The 16,344-nt window shown below is 39.3% G+C and overlaps 1 protein-coding gene across 1 annotated transcript in view; it reads left to right on the top strand.

The window, feature by feature from the left end:
- The window catches only part of NBAS (NBAS subunit of NRZ tethering complex), a 334,140-nt gene that overhangs the window by 24,080 nt on the left and 293,716 nt on the right, over positions 1-16,344 (top strand). Inside the window, exons 8-9 of the mRNA XM_077750930.1 lie at positions 1,498-1,631; positions 3,096-3,194. Of these exons, the coding sequence (XP_077607056.1) occupies positions 1,498-1,631; positions 3,096-3,194 (233 nt within the window). The remainder of the gene's footprint in view (positions 1-1,497; positions 1,632-3,095; positions 3,195-16,344) is intronic.

Raw genomic sequence — 16,344 nt, 5'->3', positions numbered from 1 at the left:
TCCTAAGTGCTTGTTTCAGGGACCCAGTGCTTTTCACTTTGTGTCCTTCCTTGGATGACCAGGATACGGAGACAGCACAACAGCTGCATCTCAGAATTGCCTGGGAAGCTTTATAAAGAAAAGAGAAACAAACAATTAACTCAATTTTCTAGGCTCAACCCTCCGACATTCTGATTTAATTTGATAGTGGGTTCTGGGAATTAATATTGTTTATAAGTGTGTGGTTTTTTTTAAGTTTTTAAATGTTTATTTATTTTTGAGAGAGAGAGAGAGAGACAGAGACCGAGACAGAATGTGAGTGGGGGTAGGGAGAGGGTGAGAGGGTGAGGGAGACACAGAATCCAAAGCAGGCTCCTGGCTCTGAACTGTCAGCACAGAGCTTGACACTGGAATCCATTAACCGTGAGATCATGACCTGAGCTGAAGTTGGACGCTTAACTGGCTGAGCCACCCAGGTGCCTCTGTTTATAGGTTTTTCAGCTGATTCTAATGAGAAGCTAAGGATAAGAACTTATGATATAGAGAATGGTTTTTGTTTAGAAATAATGAATGGAAAAACTTGAAAAAATGTATTAGGCTCCTATGATGGAAGTCCTGGGGAACCAAACTGGAAAGTTTGGATCACTGTTTTCTGGACCAGCACTATCTGATAGAAAACTAATGTGCGCTATATATATGAACACACGTGTAATTTTAAATCTTCTAGTAGCTGCATTAAGAGTTAAAGAAAACAGGTGAAATTTATTTAATATTTAATCCTGTATATCATAAATGCTATTTCAGCATGTAATCAATGTAAAGAACATTAATGACTTGACTTTCCATACCAAGGCTTTGAAATTTCATGTTTATTTTTGTATTTATAGTGTGTCTAAATTAGGACTAGCCACATGTCCAGTATTCAGTAGCCACATGTGGTCACAGTCTTTGTGGCTCTAGACACTGAGGAGTCATTCCGGGTGATAAACTTTATTATGTGTGCTTCCTAAGGTGCACATGCCTTCAAATCCTTAGCAATATAGCCTGATATTTAGTTAATGGAAAAAGGTTGCCATTGAACCTGCCATTGAGTGTTTTAAGTGTCTTTTACTTGTTGATGGAGCAAATGGGAAGCAACTGAGGCTTTTTTCCTTAAGCATTGGTTCCTGCAGGCAATGCAAATCAACATTTGGAAGGTGACTTCTGAATTCTGTATCTTGGAGTTCTTTGAAGTTGAATGCTGGCATTGCCTCCCCACCTCCAACAGAAGTACAGCGTGAACAGAAATTCTCTATCTCTCATCCAAAGAGAATTGTATACTTCTAGCCTTTGGTTGAGGGCTAGAGTTGGGTGTCTGGTTCTAGGCACTCTGATTTGCATAATTCTTTAGTATACAGATCAGTTCGGGGGCTGTCTTAATGTGCACCTGGCAGGGCCAATGTCTGGGACATCTTCCAACTGCGCACGTGTTAAGTTCTATCTGGTATCTTTTTAGTAACAATGTCCCCCCTTCTACAGGCATCCGGTTTGGCAGGTGATTTGAGCTATGCCATTGCTGGGTTGATATTTTTAGAATATAAAGCCAGTGCACAGTGGTCTGCAGAACTGCTGGTCATCAATTACCGAGGAGAACTTAAAAGTTACCTTGTAAGGTAAAAATACACTATTTGGGAACTCCAGTTTGAAGTAATGTTTATTTCTCTGCCGCAGTATCAGATTTTTTTCTTTCAGTATTTTACTGTGAAAAATTGCAAATATAATAGGAAGGTTGAAACAACTGTGTAGTGAATATTCATATACGTTCACTTAAATTCTTGAATTAGCATATTATTATATTTGCTGTATCGCATTTCTGTCCATCCCTGTATTTAGCCATTTAATCAGTGTTCTTTTTTAATGAATTTCAGAGTTGATACTTAAATATCCCCACATCGTGTCATTAAAGTTCAATATTTGCTTATAGTTTTCTCTTTTGAAGTAAAATTTGTATGCAATGAAATACACAGATCTTAAGTGTACCAGCCAGTGGGTTATGACAGACAAATTCACTTATCCAATTCAAACCCCTGGTAAGATGCAGAACATTACCATCATGCTAGAATGTTCCCTCATTTTCTTTCCCAGTGAATCTGTCTACACCCACCCTTAGAGCAACTGCTGGGTTTTTTTTGTTTTGTTTGTTTTTGTTTTTTTTCTCATAGATAAGGTTTTCATGTTCTGGTAATTCACATTAATGGTGTCATAGTCTTCATCCTCTGTCTAAGACTTCCTTCATTTAGCATATTTTGAGATTTATTTGTGTTTTTTCATGTATTAGTAGTTTATTCCATTTTATTATAATACTAATGTATTTCATTGTATGAATATTTCATGTGTCGTAGTTTGATTTGTTACAACAAAGTACCATAAACTGGGTGACTTATCAACAACAGAAATTGCCTGCTGACATTTCCTGAGGGTGGAATTCTAGGTACCAGCACGGCTGGGCTCTGGTCCTTTGGCTTACGGACTGCTATTATCAGGTGGTGGAAGTAGAGGTAGCTGACCCTCTTGACCTCTTAGAAGGGCAGTAATTCCTTTGTGAGGGCATCATCCTCATGACCTAATTAATTCGCAAACATCCCATCTCCAAATGCCATCATATTGGCATTAGAGTTTCAACATATGAACATTCTGGGAGGTGCAGCCATTCATTCAGTCCGTGGGTGGGAGGGGCCCACCAACATTCAGACCATAACAATGTTATTTGTGTATTCTCTCTTCTTTTGATGGAATTCTGATTTCCAGTATGGGGCTACTGTGAATAAAGCTGTTGTGACCACTCACATAAGTGTTTGTGGATCTACGTTGTCATTTCTCTTTGGTCACTATCTTTGAGCAGAACTGCTGAGTCATAGGGTAGATATAGTTTATTTTTATAGGAAATTTCTAGACCTTTTTCCATAGTTTTTATATCCTTCATATTCCCACCAGTAATATCTGCATTCTGGTTGTTTTACATCCTCAGCTGTATTTGGTGGTGTCTGTGTTTTAAGTGTAGACATTTCAGTGGGTAGTTTTTGGTCTCTCCCTATGCCTTACTGGTATTTATTTCTGATTTATCTTCTTAAATTTAGTGTTGGAACAAATCAGAGCTACCAAGAGAGCCATTGTTTCAGCTTCAGCAGTCATTACCCTCATGGAATCAACACAGCTATGTACCATCCTGGTCACAGGTAAGCAGCCATTTCTTCTCTTACTTGGTGGAGTATCAGGTAGATGTAGAAGTCTTGGCGCCATTTCAGAGAGGTGACACTGTTCATGGTGATCATTTTGGCTTTTTCGTTTCTTCCTCTCAGGCATAGTTCTCTTAAGTGTCTGTAATATGTATGTGTTCCTCATGTGAGCATTTCTGTTCACCTGGAGAACAGCTCCGAGCCAGATGGGGCAAGGGGAATATTCACTGAGGAAGTCTTCCTTCCCTCTTCACTTTCTTAGGCTTGTTTTTCTCATCTGCGAAATGAGAAAATACCTAACTTTGAGCTCTCCAGCATGTTGAGAGAACTCCTCAAACAGTGGATGTGAAGTGCCCTCGCGTATGAGGCCTCAGTAGACATTCCTTTCTTCCTCCTCTCCTCCTCTGCAGGCTTGAGCTGCTGTGATTGTTGCATGGCTCATTCCTACAGCTCTCGCCCCTTCTTCTTACATGACACTTCTCCATGTATTGGCCACCTACATTGAGGATTACTTGAAAATTGGACGTTTTCTACTTCCAGTGATTTCTCTCCTTTAATTTTGTTATTTGAGAATGAAAATTACATCTTTTTTTTTTTTTTTTAAGTTAGCCAAGCAAACTTTGGTATTCTACATGGGAAGAATATCAAGTTGTAAATCAGGCAAATCTAGCTTGAATTCTGAATTTTGACACAGTCTGTATCTATTTGCAAGTCCTTAAACTCTCTGATCCTCTGTGTACTTAAGTCTTTTGGATGAAAAAGGTATGCATTTTTTGTATTCTATTCAGTCCTAGGTCTGACCTTTTTTGTTTTGAAATTTCATACTGCAAAGGAACTCACACCCATCAGAGTCCCCTTTGTGCTCTTCCCTGATCCCCTCCCCACTAGAGATAACCACTGTCCTGAATCTTGTGTCGATCATTCTTTCGCTTTCTTTATAGTTTTGCCACTTATTTATATTCAGTTTTGTTGTTTGATTTTATATAAATGGAATCATAAGGAAGACACACAAGTCTTGCTTTGAGATTCAGTTTTAATTTCTGGTAGGATATTTCATGTTATGGGGGGGCTCCTGGGTGGCTCATTCGGGTAAGCATCCAGCTCTCACTTTGGGCTCAGGTCATGATCTCATGTTTTTTTTGGATCAAGCCCTGCGTTGGGCCCCACAGGGTCAGCATGGAGCCTGCTTGGGATTCTCTCTCTCTGGCCCTCCCCCTGCTTATGGGCTTGCTCTCTCAAAATAAAATAAACATCAACAACAAAAAGAATATTTCCTGTTTTGAATATATTGCAGCATGATTATTCATTCTCCTATAGATGAAAATTTGGTCAGAATGATTGTACATTCCTCCGACACAGAGGTGCGAGGGTCTCTGTAAGATATACAAATAGATGTGGAATTGCTGAGTTGTTGAGGAAGTGCATCCTCAACCTTACTGGTAATGTAGACGTTTTGCAGAATGGTTCTGCAAGCATATGATGGTGTGTACGAAAGTTTCTATAGTTTCAGATTGTTTTATAGCACTCTCGATTCCAGACTTCTAAATATTTGCTGAGCTGGTATAAAATAATGTCTCATTGTGAGTTTTTTTTTTTTTTAAGTTTATTTATTTATTTTGAGAGAGAGTTTGCAAGCATGTGAGCAGGGAAGGGGTAGGGAGAGGGTCGGGGGAGAGAGAGAGAATCCCAAGCAAGCTCCATGTTGTCAGCGCAGAGCCCAACACACAGCTCGATCCCATGAACTATGAGATTATGACGTGAGCTTAGATCAAGAGTTGGGACACTTAACTGACTCAGCCACCCAGGTGCCCCTTTCACTGTGGTTTTAGTTTTCATTTCCCTGATGAGGTTGGTCCCCCTTTCAGGTTATTGGCCATTCATGTTTTGTCATCTATGAAATACTTTCCTATATAATTTCTTAATTTTCATTGCATATTTCATGTTGACATCCTTAGTGTGATCTAGATATTAATTTTGGATTATGTGCCTATTGAGTATCTTCTTCGAACATAAATTTATGTTTTTTAAAAATTTACCTTTTGTGAGTTATAGCTACGTGTAGTTTCAGCTGTTAAACAATTTTAAAAAACTGATCTTTTCATCCAGTTTATTTCCAAAGATAACTACTTCGAGCTCTTTTATTTAGATGTTTTATTTGATATCTTTGGCTGTTGTCATACATAAAAGTAACATGCTTATGTTGTTACTTCTTGATTTCTCAGCTTTACACCTTATCTATGAATGTCCCTTTATGGAAGATGAGTATATAGTTTTCTTTGGTCTGTCCATCGCAGACCTGGCATTCTCTTATCCTCCTATTAAATTGTGATGTTTGAAGGATGAATATTATGGTTAGATGCTGTCCACAGATGAGACCAGAACCTTCTGTAGTATTGTGCAATTGCCTTTGTATCCTTAAATCGTCATTTATTCACTCGTTCATTCAGTAAACATTCATTCCTGCTCTGTGCCACGTGCTGTTATATACCTTGGTATGTTCCTTATGGAACTTACTTCCAGAGGGAGAGACAGACAACAAGCGATGGACATAATGTGTTTGAGGAACTGATACGTGCCATGGGAAAAAGAATGGGCAGTGGATGGAGGAAAGAGGCAGCAGCGGGGTGGGGGGTAGGGTGCGGGTTGTAATTTTAACTGGGGTTGACCCACTACCCGCACTGAGAAAGCGACTTTTGCGTGAAGACCTGCGAGGGGTGAGAGTATTTAGTTATTTGACTGTCTGAGGGAAGAATGTTCTATGCAGAAGGAATAGCCAAAGCAAAATGAGTTGGGAGTATACTGGCCATTTTCTAGAAACAGCAAGGAGGCCAGTTTGGTTGAAGCTGACTGAGTCAACTAATATACCGATATGAGATCAACAAGGTGATTGCTAAATCGTGGAGGGGCTTTGTAGGCTCTAGCTAGCTGTCTGGTAACTTCTCACTTGTGTGTATTCTTGTACTGAATTTTTTTTGTTTGTTTGCCTTAACCCTAAACTCCTCCCCATTAGTGTAGACCCCCCTGTAGTACGTCATATTCTTTTTTTTTTAATTTTTTTTTTTTTTTTAATTTCTAGGAGAGAGAGACAGCGTGAGCAGGGGAGGGTCAGAGAGAGAGGGAGATACAGACTCTGAAATAGGCTCCAGGCTCTGAGCTGGCAGTCAGCACAGAGCCCGACACGGGGCTTGAACCCACAAACCGCGAGATCATGACCTAAGCGAAAGTCGGATGCTCAACCGACTAAGCCACCCAGGTGCCCCAATAGTACGTCATATTCTGTAGGTATCGTCTTCTTGAAGTCTTTCTCAGGACTCTGACCTGCTCTGATTTGGGTTTGCAGCTTCAGTTAAGAATTTCACTTCATCATCATGCTGAGGATTGCTTTCACTTTTTCTTTTCTTTTCTTTTTTTTTTGGTGGTGTCACCTGTTTCCTGGATCCTATGGTTTTTTCTTTTTTGGCTTATTTCACTGTTTTGGTGAATCTCTGTAATTCTCTGAGGAAGAGTACATGGGAAATGTATATTTTATTTTGAGGCCTTGCCTGTCTAAAATGACTTTTATTCTATCTTCATGCTTCATTGATAATGTGGCTGGGTACAGTGTCGGCTGGAAGTAATTTTCCTTTCAGAATTTTGAAGATATTGCTCCATTGCCGTCGAGCTTCTGGTGCTGCCCTTGAGAATTCTTATGTACTTTTTTCTCTATTTTTCTTGACGTTCTTCCCTCTGGAAACTCAGATTCTTTTTTATTTCCCCATAGCGTTCTGAAGCTTGACCATGTTATGTCTTAGAGTAGCTTTTTGTTATAGCCACAGTGTTGACCCTTCAGTTTGAATACTCACTTTTAGGAAATTTCTCTGACTTATTTCTTTGATTATTTCTTCCCGTGTTTTCTCTTTTTCTCTCTGGAATGTCCGTTCTCTAGATGTTGAGTCTCCTTGGACTCCCCTTTATTCTCACTCTTTCCCCCCACCCTTTATTTTTTGTTGAAAAAAAGAAGAGGTTGTTTTAATTCTTTCCGTATAAATATAGACACTAGTGAAGAAAGTAGTTTGAAGCACTTTTGAGATCTGTTGCTCCCATATGATATGTATGATACATATGATATCCCATTTAGAAAGAAAATTCTGTGTTCAGGTTAATTTTTTCTGATACATCTTCTATTTTTTTCCTTTTTACTAGTTCCATGTCTCCTCTTTTTTTTTTTAAGTGTTTATTTTTGAGAGAGAGAGAGAGAGAGGAGAGAGAGAGGGAGAACAAGTGGGGGAGGGGCAGAGAGAGAGGGAGACACAGACCCGAAGCAGCTCCAGGCTCTGAGCTGTCAGCACCAAGCCCAACACGGGGCTTGAACTCATGAACCGTGAGATCATGACCTCAACTGAAGTCGGAGACTTAACTGGCTGAGCCACGCAGGTGCCCCATGTGCCTCCTTTCTAAATTAGGCATTAGGTTTTTTGCTTCAGTTGTTGTCATTCTCCTTTCTAGAAGTTTTCTGTAGTTATTTTATGATTCTCTCTTAAGGGAAGAAAGGAATTGATATGAGTATTAAGTGAGTCACCAGTTATTTTGAGGGTTAGATACATAGTAGGTACTCAGGAAATGATAGTGGTGAATAGATATAATACTATTAATTACTTCCTCTTGGTTTGTGTGGCTCTTGCCTTAAAGAGTCAGTTTGGTATATGCTTAAGAAATTGAACATCAGTTGTAAGTCTAGTTAGTAAAAAATTTAAAAAATTGTTTATTTAGCATATTGTTTTCCAGGCTGAAATAATAGACTTTTATTTTGGAAACAGTTGAGTGATCACACGCATAGTTAGAAGTCTTTACATTTCTATAAAATTGAATATAATTGTATATGCTGCAAGTTACTGCCATTTTCTTAAAGCATTTCTTTTGATTATAAAATAAACACATTACAAGAATTAGAAAATTGTGTTTTTATTTTATTCTTGCCAACTTATATGAAGTGGGCCTTTTAATGTTCGTTTTTATAGTTGAGGATACTGTGTTTTCCTTGCATAGCTTCACATTAAGCCTTGAATTTAAATTTTGCTGCTAGAAAGCGGGTAGCACGTGTTTTACTTGTACACGCTCAGCTCTCCATTGTGAATTTTGCCAAGCCAGACAGTGTGCGCATTATACCCTTGACGCTCCTCTGGCTGGTTTGGTTTCTGTTGAGGGTGACCTGTTTGTTTATGTTTGCATCTTCTCTGATACAGTATTTTATTATGTTCAAGCCAGGTTTTGCTGTTTTGCTCTTGTTTTGTTTGTTTTATTCAACTTGATTTCATTATTTTAAAGTGTAGGTATTAATACCTTTCTTGGTACTTATACACATTTAAAAAACTACCTTTCTTAGCACATATATACATTTATAAAAATTTAATCTGTCATCCATTACAAGCGCACTCTGTTAGAAGAATTGTCTGTATTATAAAGATTGATGAAGTAGAAAGTCTGTTTTATTGTTGGCCTGCTTTCCTTTGCTCTTATTTATTGTGACTTGCTTGTATGCGACACACTCTGTCAGGTGTTGTGGAAGATGTGAGGATGGACAGTCCTGACCTCAAGGTCTTGAGGGAAATGATACATGTATCTGTTACTTCTATATATGTGCATATATTTCTCATGTCTAATACACATTTTCTCTATTGAAATGTGTATACAAATAGTATGTGTGCATATATTATACGTGCATGTGTGTGTACTGGAATGTAAGCTAGAAGTATGTAAGTGCCCTTAAAGAGGTGCAGGCAAGGTGGTGTGGGGATCCAGATGAAGGAGACACTTCCTGATCCTTCAAGGAAGGACCATGGCAGGCTGCATTTGCAGTTGCTTTGGAGAACGGATACAATCTGGGTATGGTGGATATTCCAGAGTAGGTGCCGGCGTGAACAGTGAGGGAACGGGTACGATCCGGGCATGGTGGATATTCCAGAGTAGGGGCCGACGTGAACAGTGAGGGAACAGGTGCAATCCAGGCATGGTGGATATTCCAGAGTGGGTGCCGGTGTGAACAGTGAGGGAACGTGTACGATCCGGGCATGGTGGATATTCCAGAGTGGGTGCTGGAGTGAACAGTGACCAGAGGAAGGAAGCCACAGTGTGTTTGGGGAAATGGCAGGGGGGGTGTTTTGGTTGACACTGTAGGGCGTGTGTGGCAGGGCAAGAGCAGTGATGGTCACCATGGGAGATGGAGCCTTGGGAAGGCAAGTTGGGGGTCAGGTAACTGGGAGCTTGGGTGGCAGCTTGTTCTCTAGGGACCTCAGATTTTTGAGAACGAAAATATGGTCAGCTATGTCGGAGGAATGTTGGTTCGGTTGGCAGATCTGGAGGCTGGGTGACGCTAGGCTGAGAATGTTCCAATTCAGGCCACAGGCAGTGAGGGCCTGTTTGTTTTCTTACATGGACTTGCTGTTCTGTGTTTGTGCTACATTTTAGGCACCTCTTATGTATACGTCACATTTTATTTTTCTTTCTATTTTGGTGAATGAATCCTATATCACTACTTAGAATGTTAGATAGCTGAAGGCAAAGAATGTGTAGTATACGTGTTTCTAGAAGCCCTCATATCTAGTATCAGATTCTGTTTTGCTGAATGATACCTTTTTCTCTGTGGGTTTCTTAGATAAGTAATTTAATTGCCTGAGTGGAAAAGGAAAATTAAGTTTGTTTTGATCTCTTCCTTTTTCTTCTATTTTGTGTTCTTAGTCATCCCTAACATTTCTATTTTATTTTCCTTGTCCCTTTCAAAAGAAGTGTATTTTGTATCTTAATCCTTTCCTGTTTTGTTGGTTTTGCTTAGTTTATTTCATTATGGTCAGCTCCACTGTCTTGATTTATTATAAAGGTCAATATTTGATTTCTTTTTTCCCAGCAGCATTTCAGGAGGGTGAGTGGGGTCCTCTTGGCACCATCAGTTTGAAATTATCATGTACTAAATACTTAGTACATGATAACAATTTGTCAAAAGTCAGTTTCCTTTTATGACTCTTAAGGTTTTCACTTTCTAGCCCAGGATCTAAGCAAATTGAACCTTCAATTTTGGAGGGGGGGGGGGCAGTCTCTTTAAAAATTTTAGAAATTTAAATATGTTAACCCACAGAAGGAAGGCCTATTCTTGGTTCTGCAATCATATACAATTCTTGGCAGCAGTCAAGTTGGAGATGGATGACTGCATTAAGATTTCTGAATAAAAATTGTTATAAAGCGAGGGGTATGTTACATGTAAATGCCCTGTTGTGCCTGACAAAAATATTGCTCGGTTGTTTATTTTTTCCATTATGCAGTCTTTTTTTTAAATGAAAGAAGCTGAAATATTCATCACATTTTTATTTATTTTTGGTTACTCTAGTAATGTGAGCCTGTGATATTTATCATCTACAAGGATTTTATAAATGTGAAATAAATCAGCCAGAGTGGAGTTGGAATAAATTGGTAATGTACAAACTCAAGGTTTTATGAAATTCATTATTTTGCCTGATGCTGCTAGCACTGTTGGAGAAGAGGAATCGAGGTGGTAAATTGGGTAATAAGAAACAAAAATTAATTGAGCAGCTTCGGGTTAGCTGTATGGATTTGCTGATTTTGACCATTTTCATCTTTACGTGTCCTCGCTGCCTAATGAACGTATTTTATCCACCTCCCTCCCCCCACTTACCGCTCCTGCTCCCCTTCTTCGCCCACCCTGATACCTCTCTGCCTTTCATGCCTGTTTTTAGTGTTTGTTAATTTTGGCTTAGCTGGCACCGTGATTACAGCTAAGAGGACTTTCTTCCCTCCTCTGCAGTCGCTTTGAATGCTATTCTCAGTGGTGGAGATTCACAGCTAGTGTTTCCCCTCCGGCCGGGTCCAGTCTTTTGGGAGTCCTATTCCCAAATAAGGGTGCTCGGTGTTAGCAGAGTTCAAATTCAAGACTTTATCTATTTTTAAATGACACCGCTTTCGACAGCATATAGCTTTTTTTTTTTTAAGGTTTTGTTTCTTTTTTTTAAAATTTTTTTAATGTTTTATTTATTTCTAGGAGAGGGAGAGAGAGACAGCGTGAGCAGGGGAGGGTCAGAGAGAGAGGGAGAGACAGACTCTGAAACAGGTTCCAGGCTCTGAGCTGGCAGTCAGCACAGAGCCCGACGCGGGGCCCGAACCCACGAACCGCGAGATCATGACCTAAGCGAAAGTCGGACGCTTAACCGACTAAGCCACCCGGGTGTCCCTAAGGTTTTGTTTCTAACTTCACTGGAAATTCCTATAAGCAAAATCTGATGTATTTGATTTTTTTTTCAGATATGAACTCTGAATGTTCAAAAATTCCTTGATAACTACACAAAGAGTGTTTGACTATAACTTCTTCTAGACTCTAATTTACATCGCAAAAGTGACAAAAAGTAGAGAATATGCCTTCTTTCTCAGACCCCTCAGAGAAGCCACCCATGCCTCAAATCCTTGATGACTCTTTGATACTGACTTTGTGTGTAATTCAGTGATTTCTTTAGTAAATGCACATAATTGTGCAATCACTAGTATAGTCAGTTGTAGGGTATTTCCATTACCCCTAACTCTTTCTCCTCCTGGCAAGTTTCAGGGAATGTAAATCACACCTCAGTAAACCTGGAATAAAGGATGAATAAGAAAGAAAAGATCTTTTAAACAGGACTTCATTTGAACCTTTTTTATATTAGGAAAGATATTCAGGTTTATGGTAAGAAAGACCCTCCTTCTGCCTGTGGAGAAGAACCAAAACTAATAATATGTGTCACTGGGTGCAGAGGAAGAATCCAAGCATTTGGATGATCATAACATTTTTTTCCTCTTAATCAACTATTTTAGGGCAAATACAGTTTGTATAGAAGGAACTTGAAACAGTGTTTACAGGAAATAATAAGCTATGGTTGTCTTAAAGTAGGTTACAATCAGATTATAAGGACTCCGGTTGAAGAGTTGTTAGGTAATTGATGCACTGATTGGAGCCGCTGCTCTGCTGAGGCAGGCTCAGAGGTGGAATAGGGCACAGTCTGTAGAAAGCTGTTCATTTCAGGGTAGACTAAGGGACACCTCTAAGTAATGACATGTTGAAGTGTTAGAGGGCTGTGCCTTATGCATATTGATTTGGTCATTTCACGTGGGTTTCTGATTTCCCCTAAACAAAGCCTTCACTGTTTTAAATACATGAGCCCTTTATACCCATGGGATAAAGGCAGTAGTCCAAAGGAGGGAAATAAAGGCTAGTACTTAGTGGGGAAATAAAAAATTTAAAAAATTTTGTTGTGTGATGAGTGCTCAGGTGACAGGATGAGAACTTCACTGGCACAAAATGGAAGGAAAAGAGTCTTGGGCATGGATTGGGAAGGGGCTCAGCAGAGTACACAGAAGGGCCAGTCTCTTCTTAATATATCACCTGTGTCTGGGAAGTAGCACTGGGGCCTATAAAGCTTTAAATTTGATCTTGTGAAGAGGGTAGTGTTGAGAGTTCCTTACCTTAAAGGTTTATCTAAGAGCTTAGGCAAATTTTATTCTCCTACTAGGAGGTATAAGTTCTATTTAGAACTATGAGATGCATTCGGAAGTCAGCGAGTGGATTTTCATAGCCATTACACTGCTGTAACATTGCCCGTCTTTCTGGTTCATAAGGTGATATATATTCTGTGAGAATCAGGGCATTGATAAGTGAAAAGATACACTGGGGCACCTGGGTGGGGCTCCATCGGTGAAGTGTCTGACTCTTGGTTTCACCTCAGGTCATGATCTCATGGTTTGGTGGCTTCAAGCCCCATGTCATGCTCTGTGCTGATGGTGTGGAACCTGCGTAGGATTCTCTCTCGCTCTCTCTGCCCCTTCCCCACTCATGCTGTCTCTGTCTCAAATAAACTTAAAAAAAAAAAAAAAAGATACGCTATATTGACAGCTGGAGGACCAGTTAGGTATAAATTGCATTAAGAATTTTTCCTAAACCCTAACTAGATAAGATTGATAACTTCATGAAGGATTGCTTCTGGAAAAGAATACTGTAGTTATGATCATTGCTGATTGTCTCCCACTGCAGGGAGATCGTACACTTGGCCTGTGATAATATAAGGGCTATTGGCATTTGAGAGATTAATTGTGCAGCCTTGTACCTGAGAAGTATGGATGTCAGTAATTGAGTTGACCTCATATTAAGGATTTTTTCATTTTGCCTCTCAATTTCTCATTTCTCCAGCATGAGAAAATTCTCCTTTCTCTAAGTTCAGGTCCTTTTTTTTGCAGAAAATGAAAGGTGCTATTGTCTGTAGAGAAAGCAGCGTTGTTTTATAGAGGTGAAAGCTTTTGGATGTGAATAAGGGACTTCTGAGCTTAACAGACTAAATTTTTTGGCTTTATAGGCATTTATTTGTCTTTGGAGAGACAGGGAAGTGGGGTGCCTTGGCCACATCCTGTGATCTGTTTTCATCAGAATATGTTACAGATACGTAGTCATGTGTGACTCCAGCAATATCTTGGTCCTTGGGAGCTTTCAGCTGGCTGTCTTTTTTTTTTTTTTTAAATGTTTATTTTATTTTTGAGCGAGAGAGAGAATAAGAGAGTGAGCAGAGGAGGGGCAGAGAGAGAGAGAGGGAGAGAGAGAGAGAATCCCAAGCAGGCTTTGCACCACCAGTGCAGATCCCAGTTTGAGGCTCAATCCCACGAACTGCGAGATCATGACCTGAGACAAAATGAAGAGTTAGACACTTAACCAAATGAGCCACCCCGAGCTGACTGTCTTTCAAGTCGAAGACTTCTATGTTTGGAGATTCTTTGATAGGAGGGGCTCATCCCTTTTATGTTACAGTTATTTAGGGGTGCCTGGGTGGCTCAGTCAGTTAAGTGTCTACCTTCGGCTCAGGTCATGATCTCCCGGCTTGTGAGCTCGAGCCCCGCATCTGGCTCTTTGTGGACAACTCAGAGTCTAGAGCCTGTTTCAGATTCTGTGTCTCCCTGTCTCTCTCTGCCCCTCCCCTGCTTGTGCTCTGGCTCTCTCTCTTTCTTTCTCAAAATTAAATAAACAATAAAAACAATTTATGTTACAGTTATTTATAAATAGGCCTTTGAAGACCTTTATAAGTTTTTTACTCTGTTCAGCTGACAAATCAATCAACTGATTCCCCTTTTCTCTCTCTCATCTCTTGCTTTCAGAGTGTTTTGGTTGTAGTTTAACTTGATATGATAACTTTATATGTTTATGAATGTCATTAAAATCTTGGGGAAGATATTTTGTACCGCAGTTATAAGGACTACTCTACAATCCCTCTGCAAAGATTTGTGGGAATGCAGTTTAAATAAAAAAGTAACTTGGGCCTGATTGAATTTTTGCTTCTACTTGGAGCTATGGTAGCTGTTGTGCATTCCTCTTGGGAGGGGAGAGCTAAAAGAAGACTCTTGAGTTACCTTTAGCTTATTTTATAGGAATGAAGGAGTGATGTTTAATTATGTCTTAAGGACAAATTGAAAATTGAAAATATATAGTGCTTATACTAATGCACTGGAATGTAAATTCTGTGAGGGCAGGAACTTTATCTGTGTTATTTGTAGCTGTTTTTTTCCAGAGTATAGAATGCGGCCTGGTGCATAGGGTGCTCAATAAGTATTTGTTGAGTAAATGAATGAAAGCCTGAGAATGGAAGAATTAAAATGTAAGAGCTCAGGTTAAACAACTACATGAATGGAAGACCTGAAACAGGTTTTTTCAAACCTTTTTTTAGGTGAAATCACAGCCCCATTACCCCATGGGACTGTAAACTCCTACAGGGCAGGAGAAATTTGGTTTCCTTATATAACATTTCTTACACTGCTAGCACAGTACCTTGAAAAATTAAGGCACTTCCTGAATTGAACTAAACCTGAAGCTGTTAAGGTTATAATCGAAACATTTTAGTGTCCTTATTGACTACCAGATATTTATTGAATTTCAATCTTTACAGTCCAGTCAGATGGTTTGATAACTGTCGATGGAGAAAACAAAGCTCTGCGAGGTTGAGAGGGCCTCCTAAGATGAGATGGCTGTGCGTGGTAAGCTCAGATCTCCCGATGCTCACGCTCAGTAAGCTTTTCTCTGAACCAGAGTCTGGAACACTATGGGCTATGGGCCAAATCCGACCTGCTTTTGGGTAGCTTATAACCAAGAATGGATTTTACATTTTAAAAAATGTTTGGGAAAAAAAACCCAAAAGAATATTCCATGACCCATGAAAATTATATGAAGTTCAAATTTCAGTGTCCACAAATAAAATTTTATTAGAACTTTGTAATGCTTTTTTTTTTTTTTTTAAACATACTCTCTGTGCTTTTTTGTACTATGATAGAGTAGTTGTGAAGGAGACCATTTATGGTCCACAGCACATAACATACGTGCTCTCTGGCTTTTTATAGAAAGTGTTGGCTGACCTCTGTTCTATGCCACCTGACTGTCTCTCTCAATATGGGTTCAGTTCTGCTTGGAAGACATAGAGTTTGGAACTTTTTAGATTTCCTTATACCTCTTGAATTATAAATCGTATTTTAAGGAGTTTATAACCAGGTGCTGCTAAATTTTAAATATATTAAATGCCTAATTATCAAATTGCTAGGAAAAAGGAATGATTTTTTTATTCCTAAACTAACCAGTCTTTTATAGTGTTTTTGCCTTCCAAGAAAAATTCTCTGTTTTGCCTTTAAAAACGAACCATTCATTAAAATCAGTTTTCTGTGATCATCCTTAAGTGCACTGACTCAGTAGTGCCATGCTTCATGATTTGATTTCTAGTGAACTGTGTCCTCCAGAGCTCCGAGTATAGGCTCAAGCATGATCTAAAGCTGCGTTCTTAACGTGTGGTCTCTGTACCAGCAGCATTGGGATCAGATTGTTATGTGCTCAGATTCTGGGACTCCATCCTATGCCAACTGAACTAGACCTATGGAGGTGTGCTCCAGCAGTCTGTGTTTATAAGCACCTTAGGCAATTGTGACGCATACGAATGTTTGAAAACCACTGCTGTGAATGAGTTACGATTATGTGGGTTTTCTTCCAATAAGCTCTTAATCTAATAAATAGAGATAAGCAAATCTTAAAATTTTGAGGTAGTAAGGTTTTTGAGATGAAGAACGTGTAAGGTATACTAAAAATGACTTAAAAGGGGGTAAAATTCTCCATTATCCA

The sequence above is a fragment of the Crocuta crocuta genome, unplaced genomic scaffold (assembly GCF_008692635.1).
Source record: "Crocuta crocuta isolate KB4526 unplaced genomic scaffold, BGI_CrCroc_1.0 scaffold129, whole genome shotgun sequence".
NCBI classification, from domain to species: Eukaryota; Metazoa; Chordata; class Mammalia; order Carnivora; family Hyaenidae; genus Crocuta; species Crocuta crocuta.
This window is presented reverse-complemented; position numbering and strand designations above follow the sequence as displayed.